Raw genomic sequence first — 18,587 nt, 5'->3', positions numbered from 1 at the left:
TAGGAAAATACCTCTTCAAGCATTTAACTCTCTCATTAGTGATCTCAATATCTTGATGAGGAGAAACTCGTGTAAGATCTTCTCTCAACCATTGGTGGCTATAATACCTATATAATTAGTGTTTAAGCATAAATTAATAATGATTCAATTATCTTCCCTTATAAATAAAAGTTATAAACAATAAATGTAAAAAGTTACCTTGGATTCAATGAATGTGCTAAACAATGAAGAGGTGTGCTACTTTTTGTCCATCTTTGAACTAATATTGAGTGCACAACATCGTAGAAGGATGATGACTCTTGTTCATCTTTTCTTTCATAGAGATATATAGCACTTTTTACTTTCTTGATCATTGAATCCCACATCTCATGGACCAAATGAAGAGTAGGTGTATCTGTGTCTGTACTTCTTAGAACATCATAAATAGGATTTGTGAAAGCAAGAATATAATCAATTTTTTGCCACCAATTTTCACTCAAAATCTTTTCTGTAACAACCTCAGCTCTGCCAATATTATCTTCCTTGTATGAAGACCACTTCTCACTTATAACCATCTCTTTGAGGCCTTGCTTTAACAACCTAAATCTTTTGAGCATCACAATAGTAGAAGCAAATCAAGTAGGAGCAATATTAAGCAACTTCAATGTATTAAATTCATTGAAAATAGATAACCTCATATGATGATTAACAATAAAATTTTTTATAAAAGAAGCATCGTCAGCAATTTGAGTAATCGATGAGCATTCTTGATAGAAAAAATTATTATTCTCTGTATTCTTAGCTGTACAAATGTCCTTTAAAGCAAGGTTGAGAGTATGAACAACACAAGGAGTCCAAAAAACATATGGAAATTCAGCTTCAATCAATAAACCAGTCGCTTTACAAACCGGTGCATTATTAGTCACAATTTGCACTCTATTTGAGAGACCGACTTCTCTTATCACATCTCTTATTTGCTTTGCAACATAATCCTTGTCTTTGATCTCATCTGAACAATCTACAGCTTTCAAAAACATAGGCCCACTTTCAGTTACAGCCATAAAATTAAGAAGAGGCCTCCTTTGGGGATCACTCCATCCATCACTTACAATGCTCACTCCCTTTCCACTCCATGAATTCTTAGTAGGTTCTAACATTCTCTCCACATGTTGCTTCTCTTTCTCAAGCAAAGTTGTCCTCAATTTATTATATCCAGGAGGAATATAACCATCAATATAATTATTGACAGCATAAGAAAAAGCTTTGACAAAATACAGATTTTTTGCTAGATGAAAAGGTAATCCAGATGAAAAAAATATTCTAGCAATATGTAAATCTAGAGTCTCCCTTGCATTCACATTAAAAGCTTTCTCTAAAGGTCCAGTAGCTCTTTTTTTTCTTGAATCAAGTTCACTTGCATTAGATAAGGGTGGAAGAGAAATTGACTTAGCCTTTTTACTTTCATGCAACAATGTACTTTCACTATCAAGTTTCTTAAGTTCTTCAAGCTTTGTTGATGTAACTTTTGCACAAAATCTAATTCCTTTTTCTGAAATCTTCAATAAATGTGCTCTTACTCTAGTATAAGAATCATTGAATAAAACCTTGTAAAATTTACATTGAAATTCAAGATTTCCGCCCCCTTCAATTTTATCTTTCTTTGTTACAAATTTTCATAAAGGCTTATTAACACTTTCTTCAAAATTATTTTGAACACTCTCTGAACTCATCTCTCACAACCCTACAATAATTTAAAAACCAAAATTATTTTTTTACAATTCAATTTCTTGAGCAAAACAGAACCAAAAAAGCATAAAGAGAAAACAAAACCAAAGAAAATTATTATATAATACTAAACATTTGTGTAAGTAAGCTGAGTTCATTCCCAGCTATTATTGTTTAATGTTTACTAAAAAAGAAATAGATAAAAACATATTATAAGAGGTGCGAATTGCCAAGGACCACAACAAAACCTTAACAAATAATCCTTCAATATGAACATGATTACTAAGAAGAGAAAGATAACCTAAAGTTATGAATCAGGATTAGCATTAGAACCATGATATATATAATAACAGCATATACATAAATGCATATAGAACAAATTATAGACAAATTGCTATCTAGAGTCTAGACATTTACACTAAAACTCAAAATAAAATAAATTGATTTCTAGGAATCTTACAAGTCACTGCCTTATTCCTCTTCATATACATAAGTGATGAATACTGGCCCCATTGGTCCCTTAGCCTCTGAACTAGAGCCACCACCACCGCAACTCTTGCTCCACTTCTCACTATTGAAGCTATTAAACCAGCCACATCACTTCTATCATCTTCAGGTCCTAAGTCCTAACCCATCAGAAAGTGAGACTAGCTCCACTTCTAAACCATCAAGACTCAAGAGTAACCTTACCATCAATCCAATTTTTTTTTCTTGTCTTTCTTCTATCAGTTCTGTGTCTTTCTATTACTTTCTAATTTCTAATCTTCTCATAGCAGCAGTAAAAAATTATGAAAGATCAAAGAAGTATCTAACAATACCAAATTCCAGAAGTACAAAACAAAACAAAACAAAACAAAACCAAGAAGATGCACAGAACAAAATAGAAATCCAAAATCAAATGGAAGCACAAAACTGACAAAACAAATCAAAACCAAAGAGAAGCACAGAGGCCAGAGAAAAATAGAAATACAAAACCAAAAAATTGATTGATATAAAAATAAATATTCTCCCTTACTTGAAATAGAGGATGCAGAAAAGCACAGCAGAAGAGCACGAGAGCAGGGCAACGGTCACGGTAGAAGTGGCGACCGGAGAGGTGGTGAACACGGCAGAGAGAACTAGAGCAATGATGACAACAAGTGGTGGCTGGAGAAGCAGTGATCAGCAGCGAACAACGATGACAAGCACCGCAGAAGAAGTGGCAGTAGTGAAGAGGAGATGTTGAGATTAAGAGTGAGTGGGTGTGGAGAGAGATGATGAACATCCACGGCGGTGACAACCGGAGGTGGCGGTAGACTGGCGGTGAGGAGAGGGTGAGTGGGTGTGGAGCCACGGAGCCAGAGACGGGTTTGGGGGTGGAGGTGAAAGGTTAGGTTTTTAACTTTTGTAATTTTGTTAAAGTGAAGCATGAAACAGATGAGAAGAGCTTTCCAAAATGTCATTGGGCCGTGTCCGGCTGATTTTTTTTATTTTTTTGGACAGGACACGTTTGGACACGGGAGACACGCGTGTCGGACGAGTGTCTCCGTGCGTCGTGTCCGAAATGTGTCCGACACGCCGACACGGCAATTAAACAAAGTGTCCGTGCTTCATTGGTTACAGTAAGTAGAACAAGTAGCAGTTCATCTCAAATAGTCACAAAGGCAAACCAAGTACAATATACACACCCCAAACAATGTCACATAGATGCATATGATGCATGCCTATTCTTAGTGGCTGATGATATCATCTGTCGGTTATAGAGCCAACCTGACAAGTCCTGGTAGCTAACCATTAGACTGTCCCTCTGTCGCGCATCCCCAACTCGAGTTATACTCAACATAAACTTGATCATAATCATGATCCATATCCAACACCCTCACTGGTGTATATTCACGAGGGCGAGCTCATCCGGGACTTTCACAGTGCCCGGCCACACTTACAACATAGGGTCAGCAGAGTCTCGAGTCTCCACCTGGAGCACGTGGTGGCTAGCCACTGCTTTCTCCCAGGGAACTCGTGCCTCTAATAGTGGAAGTGCAAATCACAATTATCAATAATTCAGCATATACATGCATTCATTCTCATCCATGGATCAACATCCATCTTAGCCATCCGGCTCACGGTTCATTTCAGAACCAGCCAATATTCATATCATACACAGCCATTCCGGCTCACAATTCAATCTAGAACCAACCAATATTCATAATCATACACTCCGGCTCACGGTTCAATCCAGAACCAGCCAATATTCATAATCATACACAGCCATTTCGTCCCATAACAAAACAGCACTTCCACCATTCAACATCATCAAATTCATAAAATCGGCCTTTAAGCCATAAATCACTTTTTCTCAATTCATTTCACTTTGAAATCAAGTTTCAACTCTTTTCAGCCTTGGCTTTAAAGATCTCATTTCTCAAATCATCTTAGGCTCATAAGCCACTTTTACTCAAGGTAAATTCCCTTTTGAAAACCATGCCACTCTCGGCATCCTCTTTCCAAAACTTCCATAACCATGGCAAGTTAAAGACTTATTTTGAACTATTCAAAATCATCCATCCAACAATGGAATTTTATGGCAAAAGTTTCTTGACAGAGTCTCAAGTCTTTAGGGGAGAATAACATAACTCATTTCGCCAAATTCATTTAAAATCATTAAAACCTTGGCTTTTCGATTTGAGTAATAAAATAGGATTTAAGCCAAACCGAGTCACGTAATCATCTACTTCTTTCAAAGCCGTTTCCTTTACTTAGGCAAAACCAACTTCAACCCCCATGATAAATTCTAAAGCGTTTTAACTGTTCAAAATTGTTTTAGTCTTGCAAGAATTCAGAATTCAAAGAGTACTTAAAACCTTTCCCAAAATATTTCAAAATGAAACTTGTCAATAGACATTCAAGTTCTTTCAAAGTCAAAGTCAAATTCAAAGGCATTGTCCTTGTCACATTCAAAACAGCTTTAAAACATAAGTTTCATCTAAATAACTTTCTCCTGAAACAGATACAATACATTTCTTAAGAAGCAAGACTAAATCACAATTTCCTTTTTAATAATTCATTTCAAAAGCATGAATCATCCTTTTCTTGATAATTCAAATAAAATATTAGAAGTCTTTAACTCGTCATTTTTCCAGACAACATTTCAATAAAGACTCAGATTTTATAGAAATTTCGACAGCACATCCCCTAAAACTTGGACTTTGTCACCCGGTTCGGGTCCCAACTAAACCATTTTACAATCCTTTTCAACAGCTTAAAATCCAAAATCAATTCAAAATCAAGCTAAATCCAACAGTCACCTTATTTGCATATCTCAAGGAAACCGTTTCAAAATCAAATAATTATCAACCGATTAAACTCATTTCCAAAGCTTTAAAGAATCGGTTCAGCAACAAATCATTTATCAAAACCAGATCAATTAAAGCAAACCAAACTGAATTCAAAAGGGCATTCAACTTTTCACATCATCAAAATAATTAACTCAATTCAAATCAATCCTTAATGGATTAAACTCAGATATCAAAGCTTTAAAAGAATCAACTTCAAAACCATTTCGTTTCACAAAACCACACAACAATCCAACCAACAAACGTTCAAAATCAATCAAGACAAAACAAACCAAACATAAGGCCGATACAATCACCAAATACACATTCTCTCACAGCAGTATCCATATATAATAGTTCCAATATATAAGAATATAGTTTTTGGAAAGCGCCCCTACCTCAAAACGCAAATTCCATAATCCAAACGCCTCATAATTTCTTTTCGCCTCAACTCGAAATCAAAGGCAGCTTCAAAGCACAGCCCCACACATTTTCGCAGCAGCATAAACAGCTCTAAATTACAACAAGCAACCTCATTTACTAAACTCTTAGGACATTAATATCATAAGGGCTTTAATACACGTAGGGACACTAACGTAGGGCTTTCGAAGCATAATTTCTTACCGGAATAACAACACAAAGTAATTGCAATTTCGAACCGGCTCCGGCGGCGGCCAGAAGCTACAGTGGATCAACTATAAAAACCGCACAGCATCAAAACCTTCCCAAAATCCAAAGTGGTAGAAACCTCAAATAAAACCCTTACCGGCAATTTTTTCGGCGACGGCAGAAGTAGCCAGAAGCTCCGGCGGTGGTTTCGGTGGCCTCAGAACTCCGGCAACAGTATCAAAAGCGCCAGCCAAGCACCGCGGAGCAGCAGGTCAGTAGAGGTGGAGGTAGGCGGCAGTGAAAGGCAGTGGTGAAGGTGGGCTTCTCCTCCATCGCGTTCTGGCCCTTCGGCGATGTGGTGTATGGCGCCGGCGTGCAGGGCGATGGCAACGACCCCCACTCACGGCATCGACGGTGACAGCGGGGGCTTCACCCTCCCGTGCGCGTTGATGAGCGGATAATTTGTACACTTTTTGGCATTGTTTTTAGTATGTTTTTGGTATCTTTTAGTTAGTTTTTAGTATATTTTTATTAGTTTTTAGTTAAAATTCACTTTTCTGGACTTTACTATGAGTTTGTGTGTTTTTCTGTGATTTCAGGTATTTTCTGACTGAAATTGAGGGTCCTGAGCAAAAATCTGATCCAGAGACTGAAAAGGACTGCAGATGCTGTTGGATTCTGACCTCCCTGCACTCGAAGTGGATTTTCTGGAGCTACAGAAGCCCAATTGGCGCGCTCTCAACGGCATTGGAAAGTAGACATCCTGGGCTTTCCAGCAATATATAATAGTCCATACTTTGCCCAAGATTTGATGGCCCAAACCGGCGCTCAAAGTCACCTACAGAAATTCCAGCGTTAAACGCCGGAACTGGCATAAAATTTGGAGTTAAACGCCCAAACTGGCATGAAAGCTGGCGTTTAACTCCAGAAAAGGTCTCTACACGAAATTCCTTCATTGCTCAGTCCAAGCACACACCAAGTGGGCCCGGAAGTGGATTTTTCTGTCATTTACTCATTTCTGTAAACCTTAGGACACTAGTTTACTACTTATAGGATCTTTTGACATTGTATCCGTACCTTATGACCTCATAACATTTTGTACACGTTTCTTTCCACAGTATGAGCCTCTAAACCCCATGGTTGGGGGTGAGGAGCTCTGCTGTGTCTTGATGGATTAATGCAATTACTACTGTTTCTTATTCAATCATGCTTGCTTCGATTCTAAGATAACACTTGTTCTTAATCCGGATGAATGTGATGATCCGTGACAATCATCATCATTCTCAACTATGAACACGTGCCTGACAACCACCTCTGTTCTATCTTAGATTGAGTAGTTATCTCTTGGGTTCTTTAATCGGAATCTTCGTGGTATAGGCAGGACCTGATGGCAGCATTCAAGAGAATCCGGAAGGTCTAAACCTTGTCTGTGGTATTCTGAGTAGGATTCAATGATTGAATGACTGTGACGTGCTTCAAACCTGTAACCTACTGGGCGTTAGTGACAGACGCAAAAGAGGGATTCTATTCCGGTAGGGGAGGGAACCAAACCGGTGATTGGCAGTACTGTGACAGAGTGCGTGCATTAGCTTTCACTGCGCGGATGGGAGGTAGCTGCTGACAACAGTGAAACCCTACACGAGCTTGCCATGGAAGGAGACTTGCGTGTTTGATGAAGAAGACAGTAGGAGAGCAGAGATTCAGAAGATGGAGCATCTCCAAAACCCCAACCTATTCTCCATTACTGCAAAACAAGTAACCATTTCATGTTCTTTTACTTTTCACAATCAATCCTGATAATTTCTGATCTCCTGACTAAGATTTACAAGATAACCATAGCTTGCTTCAAGCCGACAATCTCCGTGGGATCGACCCTTGCTCACGCAAGGTATTACTTGGACGACCCAGTGCACTTGCTGGTTAGTTGTGCGGGATTGCAAAAGTGTTATTGCAATTTCGTGCACCAAGTTTTTGGCGCCGTTGCCGGGGATTGTTCGAGTTTGGACAACTGACGGCTTATCTTGTTGCTTAGATTAGGACTGTTTTATTTTTGTTGGTTTAGAGTCTTTTAGTTGAGTCTAGTTTCATATTCTAAGTTTGGTGTCAATTGCATGCTTTTGTTCTTCTCTTAATTTTCGATTTTTGCATGTTCTTAGTCCCTTTTTTATTCATAAAAATTCTAAGTTTGGTGTCCTCTTTGTGTTTTTCTCTTAAAATTTTCGAAAAAATTAGTGTTTGATTTCTAAAAATTTTAAGTTTGGTGTCTTTTTGTGTTTTTCTCTTTCCTCTTTTTTTAAAAATCAAATCTTTTTCATAAAAATTTTTCAATCATATCTTCTTAATTGCTGTTTTCAAAATCTTTTTCTTTACTAATTGATTCAGTTCTCAATTTGCTTTGATCTTATTTTATTTTTAATTTTCGAATTTTATTTTATTTTCCTTTTGTCTTATTTTATTTTATTTTAATTTTCTTTTTTTTGGTTATTTCAAAAAAAAAATAATAAACAAAATTCATCTCTTTGCAATCATTCTCATTTCCCTTTTGTCCATTATGGACTTAAGTGGAATTAATCAGTCCAAGAGGACTCTGGGGTCTTATGCTAACCCCATTACAGCTGCATATGGGAGTAGCATCTGTATACCTCCCATCAAAGCAAGCAGCTTTGAGCTAAATCCTCAACTCATTATCATAGTGCAGCAAAATTGCCAGTATTCCGGTCTTCCACAGGAAGAACCTACTGAGTTTCTGGCACAGTTCTTACAAATTGCTGACACAGTACATGATAAAGAGGTAGATCAGGATGTCTACAGACTATTACTGTTTCCATTTGCTGTAAAAGATCAAGCTAAAAGTGGTTAAATAACCAACCTACAGCAAGCATAAAGACATGGAAACAGTTATCAGACAAATTCCTGAATCATTTTTACCCTCCAAAAAGGATGACACAGCTAAGGCTGGACATCCAAGGCTTTAAACAAGAGGATAATGAATCCCTTTATAATGCCTGGGAGAGGTATAGAGGTATGCTAAGGAAATGTCCCTCTGAAATGTTTTCAGAGTGGGTCCAGTTAGACATTTTCTACTATGGGCTTACAGAGAAAGCTCAGATGTCTTTAGACCACTCAGCTGGTGGATCTATACACATGAGGAAGACAATTGAAGAAGCTCAAGAGCTTATAGACACAGTTGCTAGAAATCAATACTTATATTCTAGCAATGAATTCGTTCCAAAAGAGGAAGTCATGGCATTAGTCACTGATCCTAATCCTCAAGAACAGATGAATGAGCTTAATCAACAATTGCTCCTGATGACAGAACAGTTAGCAGAATTTAAAGAGATGCTCCATGAAACTAAAGTTGCTAATAAGAGCATAGAACTACAGTTGAATCAAGCAAAACAGCAAATATCTAAACAGATAACAGAGGAGTGTCAAGCAGTTCAATTGAGGAGTGGGAAGACCTTGAATAACACTGCCCAAAAGAGCAAAAAGCCAAACAAGGAACAACTGACAGAGGACAACTAAACCACTGTTCAAAATCCCTCTGAGGACAGTAAGAGCCCAGAGAGGAATATTGGCGTTCAAACGCCAGAAAGGGAAGGAAAACTGGCGTTAAACGCCCATTCCTTGCCCAGTTCTGGCGTTCAAACGCCAGAAAAGGGGGAAAAGTTGGCGTTAAACGCCCATTTTCCACCCATTCCTGGCGTCCAAACGCCAAGGAAAAATCAGACACCTGAGAGTGCTGACAGTAACCCCTCTAACAAGGCTTCTTCAACCACTTCTGTAAGGAATAAACCTGCAGCATCTAAGGTTGAAGAATATCAAGCCAAGATGCCTTATCCTCAGAAACTCCGCAAGGCGGAACAGGATAAGCAATTTGCCCGCTTTGCAGATTATTTAAGGACTCTTGAAATAAAGATTCCTTTTGCAGAGGCACTTGAGCAAATACCTTCTTATGCTAAGTTCATGAAAGAGATCTTAAGTCATAAGAAGGACTGGAGAGAAACTGAAAAAGTGTTTCTCACTGAAGAATGCAGTGCAGTCATTCTAAAAAGCTTACCAGAAAAGCTTCAAGATCCTGGAAGCTTTCTGATACCATGCACATTGGAAGGCACTTACACCAAGATAGCCTTATGTGATCTTGGAGCAAGTATCAATTTAATACCTGCATCCACTATCAGAAAGCTTGGGTTGATTGGAGAAGTCAAACCAACCAGGATATGCCTCCAACTTGCTGATGGCTCCATTAAACACCCATCAGGCATAATAGAGGACATGATTGTAAAGGTTGGGCCATTTGCCTTTCCAACTGACTTTGTGGTGCTGGAAATGGAGGAGCACAAGAGTGCAACTCTCATTCTAGGAAGACCCTTCCTAGCAACTGGACGAACTCTCATTGATGTACAAAAAGGGGAAGTAACCCTGAGAGTCAATGAGGATGAGTTCAAGTTGAATGCTGTAAAAGCTATGCAGCATCCAGACACACCAGAGGACTGTGTGGACGCTGACATTATTGACTCTCTGGTAGAAGAGATCAATATGGCTGAAAGCCTAGAATCAGAGCTTGAGGACATCTTCAAAGATGCTCAAACTGATCAGGAAGAGCCAGAGGAGGCAAAGGAATTTTCGAAAATTCCTCAGGAGGAGGATAAGCCTCCTAAGCCTGAACTCAAACCACTACCATCATCCCTGAAATATGCATTTCTGGGAGAGGGTGACACTTTTCCAGTGATTATAAGCTCAGCTTTAAATCCACAGGAAGAGAAAGCACTGATTAAAGTGCTAAGGACACACAAGACAGCTCTTGGGTGGTCCATCAGTGATCTCAAGGGCATTAGCCCAGCTAGATGCATGCACAAGATCCTATTGGAGGATAATGCCAAACCAGTGGTTCAACCACAGAGGAGGCTAAATCCTGCCATGAAGGAGGTGGTGCAGAAAGAGGTTACTAAATTACTAGAGACTGGGATTATTTATCCTATTTCTGATAGCCCCTGGGTGAGCCCTGTCCAAGTTGTTCCCAAAAAGGGAGGCATGACAGTGGTTCATAATGAAAAAAATGAACTGGTTCCTACAAGAACAGTCACAGGGTGGCGCATGTGTATTGACTACAGAAGACTCAATACTGCCACCAGAAAGGATCATTTTCCTTTACCATTCATAGACCAAATGCTAGAAAGACTAGCTGGTCATGACTACTACTGCTTTTTGGATGGCTATTCAGGCTACAACCAAATTGCAGTAGATCCTCAGGACCAAGAGAAAACAGCATTTACTTGCCCTTCTGGCGTGTTTGCCTACAGAAGGATGCCTTTTGGTCTGTGCAATGCACCTGCAACCTTTCAAAGGTGCATGCTCTCTATCTTCTCAGATATGGTAGAAAAATTTCTGGAAGTCTTCATGGATGACTTTTCAGTATATGGAGACTCATTTAGCTCCTGTCTTAACCACCTATCACTTGTCCTGAAAAGATGCCAAGAGACTAACCTGGTTTTAAACTGGGAGAAATGTCACTTTATGGTGACTGAAGGAATTGTCCTTGGGCACAAAATTTCAAGCAGGGGAATAGAGGTGGATAAGGCAAAGGTAGAGGTAATTGAAAAATTACCACCACCTGCCAATGTTAAGGCAATCAGAAGCTTTCTGGGGCATGCAGGATTCTATAGAAGGTTTATCAAGGATTTTTCGAAAATTGCTAAACCTTTGAGTAACCTGTTAGCTGCTGACACGCCATTTGTGTTTGACACACAGTGTTTGCAGGCATTTGAGACCCTGAAAGCTAAACTGGTCACAGCACCAGTCATCTCTGCACCAGATTGGGCATTACCATTTGAATTAATGTGTGATGCCAGTGATCATGCCATTGGTGCAGTGTTGGGACAGAGGCATAACAAACTTCTGCATGTCATTTATTATGCTAGCCGTGTTCTAAATGATGCACAGAAGAATTACACAACCACAGAAAAAGAGTTGCTTGCAGTGGTCTATGCCATTGACAAGTTTAGATCCTACTTGGTGGGATCAAAGGTGATTGTGTATACTGACCATGCTGCTCTTAAATACTTACTCACAAAGCAGGATTCAAAACCCAGGCTTATAAGATGGGTGTTGCTTCTGCAAGAGTTTGATATAGAAATAAGAGACAGAAAAGGGACAGAGAACCAAGTGGCTGATCATCTGTCCCGGATAGAACCAGTAGCTGGGACGTCCCTCCCTTCTACTGAGATCTCTGAGACTTTCCCAGATGAGCAACTCTTTGCCATTCAGGAAGCTCCATGGTTTGCAGATATTGCAAACTATAAAGCTGTGAGGTTCATACCCAAAGAGTACAGTTATGTGCAGAGAAAGAAACTAATTTCAGATGCCAAGTACTACCTTTGGGATGAACCATATCTCTTTAAGAGATGTGCTGACGGAGTGATCCGCAGGTGTGTACCCAGAGAGGAAGCACGAAGGATCCTATGGCACTGCCATGGATCACATTATGGAGGACATTTTGGAAGTGAGCGAACAGCCACTAAAGTTCTCCAGTGCGGCTTCTACTGGCCTACTCTCTATAAAGATTCCCGAGAGTTTGTGCGTAACTGTGACAGTTGCCAAAGAGCTGGTAACCTGCCTCACGGATATGCCATGCCTTAACAAGGAATATTAGAGATAGAATTGTTTGATGTATGGGGAATTGATTTCATGGGACCATTCCCACCATCATACTCAAACACTTACATTCTGGTGGCAGTGGACTATGTATCTAAGTGGGTAGAAGCAATTGCTACACCCACTAATGATACCAAGACCGTGCTGAAATTCCTCCAGAAAAACATTTTCAGCAGATTTGGTGTTCCCAGAGTACTAATCAGTGATGGGGGCACTCATTTCTGCAATAAACAGCTATACTCTGCTATGGTTAGATATGGAATCAGCCATAAAGTGGCAACTCCGTATCATCCACAGACAAATGGGCAAGCTGAAGTCTCTAACAGAGAGCTAAAAAGAATCCTAGAACGGACTGTAATGGCCCGAAGAAAGGATTGGGCAAAGAGCTTGGATGATGCTCTGTGGGCATACAGAACAGCATTCAAGACTCCTATAGGAACCTCTCCATACCAATTGGTGTATGGGAAGGCCTGTCATTTGCCTGTGGAACTGGAACACAAAGCCTACTGGGCAACCAGATTCCTAAACATGGATGCACAGTTAGCTGGTGAGAAAAGACTGCTCCAGCTAAATGAGCTAGAGGAGTTCAGACTCAATGCCTTTGAAAATGCAAAAATTTATAAGGAAAAGGCAAAGAAGTGGCATGACAAGAGATTGTCAACCAGAGTCTTTGAGCCAGGACAAAAAGTTCTGCTCTTCAACTCCAGGCTCAAATTGTTTCCAGGAAAACTCAAGTCCCGGTGGAGGGGTCCGTATGTGATTACAGGAGTATCACCATATGGATATGTTGAGCTTCAGGATATTGATTCTGACAAGAAGTTCATTGTTAATGGACAGAGAATCAAGCACTATCTTGAAGGAAATTTGGAGCAGGAATGCTCAAAACTGAGACTTGAGTGATTCTCAGTGAAAGTCCAGCTAAAGACAGTAAAGAAGCGCTTGCTGGGAGGCAACCCAGTCATTAGAAGGTTGTATGAATTGTTCTTACAAAGGCAAATATCACAAATGAAGGAATTCACAGAGTTACAGAAGGATGCAGCTCAAAAAGCAGAGAAAATGAGCTTACTGGCGAAAAAACGCCAGTAAGGGGGCATTTTGGGCGTTAAACGCCAGAATGGGCACCATTCTGGGCGTTTAACGCCAGTAATGGTACCATTTTGGGCGTTAAACGCCAGGTGTGCAGCATCCTGGGCGTTTTGAAAAAACGCCCAGTGAGGAAGAATTTCTGGCGTTTAACGCCAGCCAGGGTACCTGGCTGGGCGTTAAACGCCCAAATAGGGCAACAAATGGGCGTTAAACGCCAGAATGGGTGCCATTCTGGGCGTTTAACGCCAGCTTGGTGGGGGGACCACAATTTTGTTTTCAAATCAAATTTTTTCAAACTTTCCTTTTCTCACCCATGCTTTTCTACAAAATCACACTTCAATCATTCATCATTCACTTTCAAATCTTCAAAAAAAATCAAAACCTTTTTTCAAATTTATTTCAAAACAATTACAAACATTGTTCAAAAATTTCACCCTTTTCTCAATTTCTTCTCATATCTTCTCAAATCTCTTTTTAAATTCCTCTTTTTTTTCGAAAACTCCCCTCCCCACCTTATAAATACACGTTTGTTCCCCTCTTCCAACCACACCATTCGAATTTTCTCTTCCTCCCCCTCTCTTCTCTCTTTTATTTTGCTTGAGGACAAGCAAACCTCTAAGTTTGGTGTGCTTTTCCGTGATCACTAAGCCAAGATTCATCAATATCATGGCTCCTAAGGGAAAACAAACCAATTTAAGAGGCAAGAAAGAGAATAATCTAAAGAATCTTTGGAATGAAGAGAAGTTCTTAACCAAAGAACATGAAGACCATTATCATAAAATAATGGGTCTGAGGTCAGTGATCCCGGAAGTTAAATTTGATCTGAAAGAAGATGAATATCCGGGGATCCAAGAGCAAATTCGAAACAGAGGATGGGAAGTTCTAACCAATCCTGAAACAAAGATTGGAAGGAACATGGTTCAGGAATTCTACTCAAATCTGTGGCTGACAGATAAGCAGAGAATGACTGGAACCGCTTACCATACCTACAGAACCATGGTCAGAGGGAAAGTTATATACTTTCATCTGGACAAAATAAGAGAAATCTTCAAGTTACCTCAACTGCAAGATGATCCTGATTCCTTTAATAGGAGGATGGTGAGAGTAGATAAGGGGTTGGATCAAGTTCTAGAGGACATATGCCTCCCTGGAACTAAGTGGATAACCAATTCTAAGGGTGTCCCAAACCAACTCAAGAGGGGAGACCTCAAACCAATTGCAAGAGGTTGGCTAGACTTTATTGGGCGTTCCATATTGCCCACTAGCAACCGTTCTGAGGTCACCATCAAGAGAGCAGTGATGATTCATTGCATTATGCTTGGAAAAGAAGTGGAGGTGCATCATGTGATTGCTTGTGAGATCTACACTATTGCAAATAAGAATTCCACTGAAGCCAAATTGGCTTATCCAAGCTTGATTTCCTTGCTCTGTAAAGAGGCTGGGGTGAAGATGGGAGTGGATGAGTTCATACCCATTGAACACCCAATCACTAAGAAGTCAATGGAAGGACAAGTGCAAGATAACTCCATCAAGAGGAGGGCGCAGGAATTCCTCCCTGAATTCCCAAGAATTGACTACTGGTCCAACCTAGAAGCATCTATTAACAAGTTGCAAGAGACTATGGAGCAACTGAAGGAAGAACAGCAGAATCAGAACTGCATGCTCTGCAAATTGCTGAAGGAACAAGAGAAGCAGGGGCGTGAAATTCAAGAGATGAAACGCCAAAAGCTCTCCTCTCAATTTGAGGGAGCATCCACTTCTCAAAATCAAGGTTGTTGAGTTCTAACTCTGTGAAAACCTCTATCATTAGAAGCCTAATTTTTTTTCGTTTTTGTTCTTGTTTTTCTATTTCTAGTCTCATCTTATATCTATATTTGAGTCTTGTTCTTAATTAATAAAATTAATAAAGTTTATGCCTTAAAGCTATGAATGTCCTATGAATCCATCACCTCTCTTAAATGAAAAATGCTTTAATCACAAAAGAACAAGAAGTACAGGATTTCGAAATTTATCTCTGAAACTAGTTGAATTAGCTTGATGTGGTGACAATACTTTTTGTTTTCTGAATGAATGCTTGAACAGTGCATATGTCTTTTGAATTTGTTGTTTTAAGAATGTTAAAATTGTTGGCTCTTGAAAGAATGAGGAGAAAGAGAACTGTTATTGAGGATCTGAAAAATCATCAAATTGATTCTTGAAGCAAGAAAAAGCAGTAAAAAAAAAAAAGAAGAAAAGAAAAAAAAACAAAAAAAGAGAGAAAGAAATAAAGTTGTGATCCAAGGCAAAAGAGTGTGCTTAAGAACCCTGGACACCTATAATTGGGGACTTTAGCAAAGCTGAGTCACAATCTAAAAAGGTTCACCCAATTATGTGTCTGTGGCATGTATGTATCCGGTGGTAATACTGGAAGACAGAGTGCTTTGGGCCACAGCCAAGACTCATACACTAGCTATGTTCAAGAATCAATATACTTAACTAGGAGAATCAATAACACTATCTGAGTTCTGAGTTCTTATAGATGCTAATCATTCTGAACTTCAAAGGATAGAGTGAGATGCCAAAACTGTTCGGAGGCAAAAAGCTACTAGTCCCGCTCATCTAATTGGAGCTATGTTTCTTTGATATTTTGGAGTCTATAGTATATTCTCTTCTTTTTATCCTATTTTGATTTTCAGTTGCTTGGGGACAAGCAACAATTTAAGTTTGGTGTTGTGATGAGCGGATAATTTGTACACTTTTTGGCATTGTTTTTAGTATGTTTTTGGTATCTTTTAGTTAGTTTTTAGTATATTTTTATTAGTTTTTAGTTAAAATTCACTTTTCTGGACTTTACTATGAGTTTGTGTGTTTTTCTGTGATTTCAGGTATTTTCTGACTGAAATTGAGGGCCCTGAGCAAAAATCTGATCCAGAGACTGAAAAGGACTGCAGATGCTGTTGGATTCTGACCTCCCTGCACTCGAAGTGGATTTTCTGGAGCTACAGAAGCCCAATTGGCGCGCTCTCAACGGCATTGGAAAGTAGACATCCTGGGCTTTCCAGCAATATATAATAGTCCATACTTTGCCCAAGATTTGATGGCCCAAACCGGCGCTCAAAGTCACCTACAGAAATTCCAGCGTTAAACGCCGGAACTGGCATAAAATTTGGAGTTAAACGCCCAAACTGGCATGAAAGCTGGCGTTTAACTCCAGAAAAGGTCTCTACACGAAATTCCTTCATTGCTCAGCCCAAGCACACACCAAGTGGGCCCGGAAGTGGATTTTTCTGTCATTTACTCATTTCTGTAAACCTTAGGACACTAGTTTACTACTTATAGGATCTTTTGACATTGTATCCGTACCTTATGACCTCATAACATTTTGTACACGTTTCTTTCCACAGTATGAGCCTCTAAACCCCATGGTTGGGGGTGAGGAGCTCTGCTGTGTCTTGATGGATTAATGCAATTACTACTGTTTCTTATTCAATCATGCTTGCTTCGATTCTAAGATAACACTTGTTCTTAATCCGGATGAATGTGATGATCCGTGACAATCATCATCATTCTCAACTATGAACACGTGCCTGACAACCACCTCTGTTCTATCTTAGATTGAGTAGTTATCTCTTGGGTTCTTTAATCGGAATCTTCGTGGTATAGGCAGGACCTGATGGCAGCATTCAAGAGAATCCGGAAGGTCTAAACCTTGTCTGTGGTATTCTGAGTAGGATTCAATGATTGAATGACTGTGACGTGCTTCAAACCTGTAACCTACTGGGCGTTAGTGACAGACGCAAAAGAGGGATTCTATTCCGGTAGGGGAGGGAACCAAACCGGTGATTGGCAGTACTGTGACAGAGTGCGTGCATTAGCTTTCACTGCGCGGATGGGAGGTAGCTGCTGACAACAGTGAAACCCTACACGAGCTTGCCATGGAAGGAGACTTGCGTGTTTGATGAAGAAGACAGTAGGAGAGCAGAGATTCAGAAGATGGAGCATCTCCAAAACCCCAACCTATTCTCCATTACTGCAAAACAAGTAACCATTTCATGTTCTTTTACTTTTCACAATCAATCCTGATAATTTCTGATCTCCTGACTAAGATTTACAAGATAACCATAGCTTGCTTCAAGCCGACAATCTCCGTGGGATCGACCCTTGCTCACGCAAGGTATTACTTGGACGACCCAGTGCACTTGCTGGTTAGTTGTGCGGGATTGCAAAAGTGTTATTGCAATTTCGTGCACCACGCGTCTTCCTCTCTCCCAGCGGCGCTCACTCACAGCGGACCAGGGAAGCAAAAATGGAGCTCCATCGTGCTTCTCGTTTGGAGCTGGCAAGGACGATGGTGCGGTGACCCCGACGGCGACTAATCGGCGAGGATGAGCTCCTCTAGCTCGCGTGCGACAGCTGTTTCCTCAAACCCTCCTCTGCACGAACAGTGGCAACACAGCGTGGAGGAAGGCGGTGAGCTGGGCACGATGGTGGCGCGGTGGCGGCGCGACCAGACGATGTGGAGCGCGGCTCACCCCTTCCCCTGCTCGCAGCTCTGATCCATCTCTCTCTCTGGTCCATTTCTCTTGTTTTCTTCTCCTACTGTTGCTGCACATTGAATTGGAGAAAGGGGAGAAAGTGGGTTGCTTGATGCTGGGTGAGGGAGCTGTGCGTGTGTGTGTCTATTTGGGGAAGGAGGGGTTGCAGCTGCGGAGGGGAAGAAGAAAGGTGGCGACTGCTGGGTATAAGATTAGGGTTTCATTTTTGAAACTTAGGGTTAGGGACACTTTAGTAATTTCACTTAAAAATAGGGATAATATAGTAATTAGAAATAAATTCTAATCCAATAATAATAATGTATAAAATACTATTTGTTCATCAACTTCACAAATTATTTTCAATAAAATATTCAAATCCAATAATTGGAAACAATATAATTAAATCCTTTATTTTCTCAAAACAGCAGTATTACTATTTTAAAATATTAATTATTTAGTCCAAATCATATAAAATCCTTATTATTCACAACTGCTAAATTTATAATCTAAATATAGAAAATAGTCCAATAATTATATAATTGGATAATAATCATAACTTATCTCAAATTCAATAAATCAAAACTTGCCTTAATTATCTTTAATAAAATAATTTCTGAAATTAAGGCTATAAATAATTATATGATTTTAGAATTGATCATAATAAGACTTTTCGAAAGTTCTGGATCTTACACCAAGTCCCTTTACCACC

At 39.7% G+C, this 18,587-nt stretch overlaps 1 protein-coding gene across 1 annotated transcript; it reads right to left on the bottom strand.

Moving 5' to 3' along the window:
- Positions 1–614: 614 nt before the first annotated feature.
- Positions 615–17,921, bottom strand: LOC130980449 (uncharacterized). The gene is made up of 2 exons (XM_057904129.1): positions 17,771–17,921; positions 615–1,528 (listed from the first exon to the last, which is right to left on the bottom strand). The coding sequence occupies exons 1-2, from the start codon at positions 17,919–17,921 to the stop codon at positions 615–617; spliced, it is 1,065 nt and encodes a 354-aa protein (XP_057760112.1).
- Between the last annotated feature and the right edge of the window lie 666 nt (positions 17,922–18,587).

Source organism: Arachis stenosperma, chromosome 5 (genome assembly GCF_014773155.1).
Source record: "Arachis stenosperma cultivar V10309 chromosome 5, arast.V10309.gnm1.PFL2, whole genome shotgun sequence".
Lineage (NCBI taxonomy): Eukaryota > Viridiplantae > Streptophyta > Magnoliopsida > Fabales > Fabaceae > Arachis > Arachis stenosperma.
Note: the sequence above shows the minus strand (reverse complement) of the source record. Positions and strands in the feature narration are given on the sequence as shown.

What these genes read in the sequence shown, in the direction of transcription:
- LOC130980449 (XM_057904129.1), bottom strand. Translation starts at nt 17,921, where the DNA reads ATGGACCAGAGAGAGAGATGGATCAGAGCTGCGAGCAGGGGAAGGGGT. An exon ending in CACTGTTCGTGCAGAGGAGG is followed by an intron (nt 1,529 to 17,770) that starts GTTTGAGGAAAC and finishes TGAAGATTTCAG; the next exon opens with AAAAAGGAATTAGATTTTGT.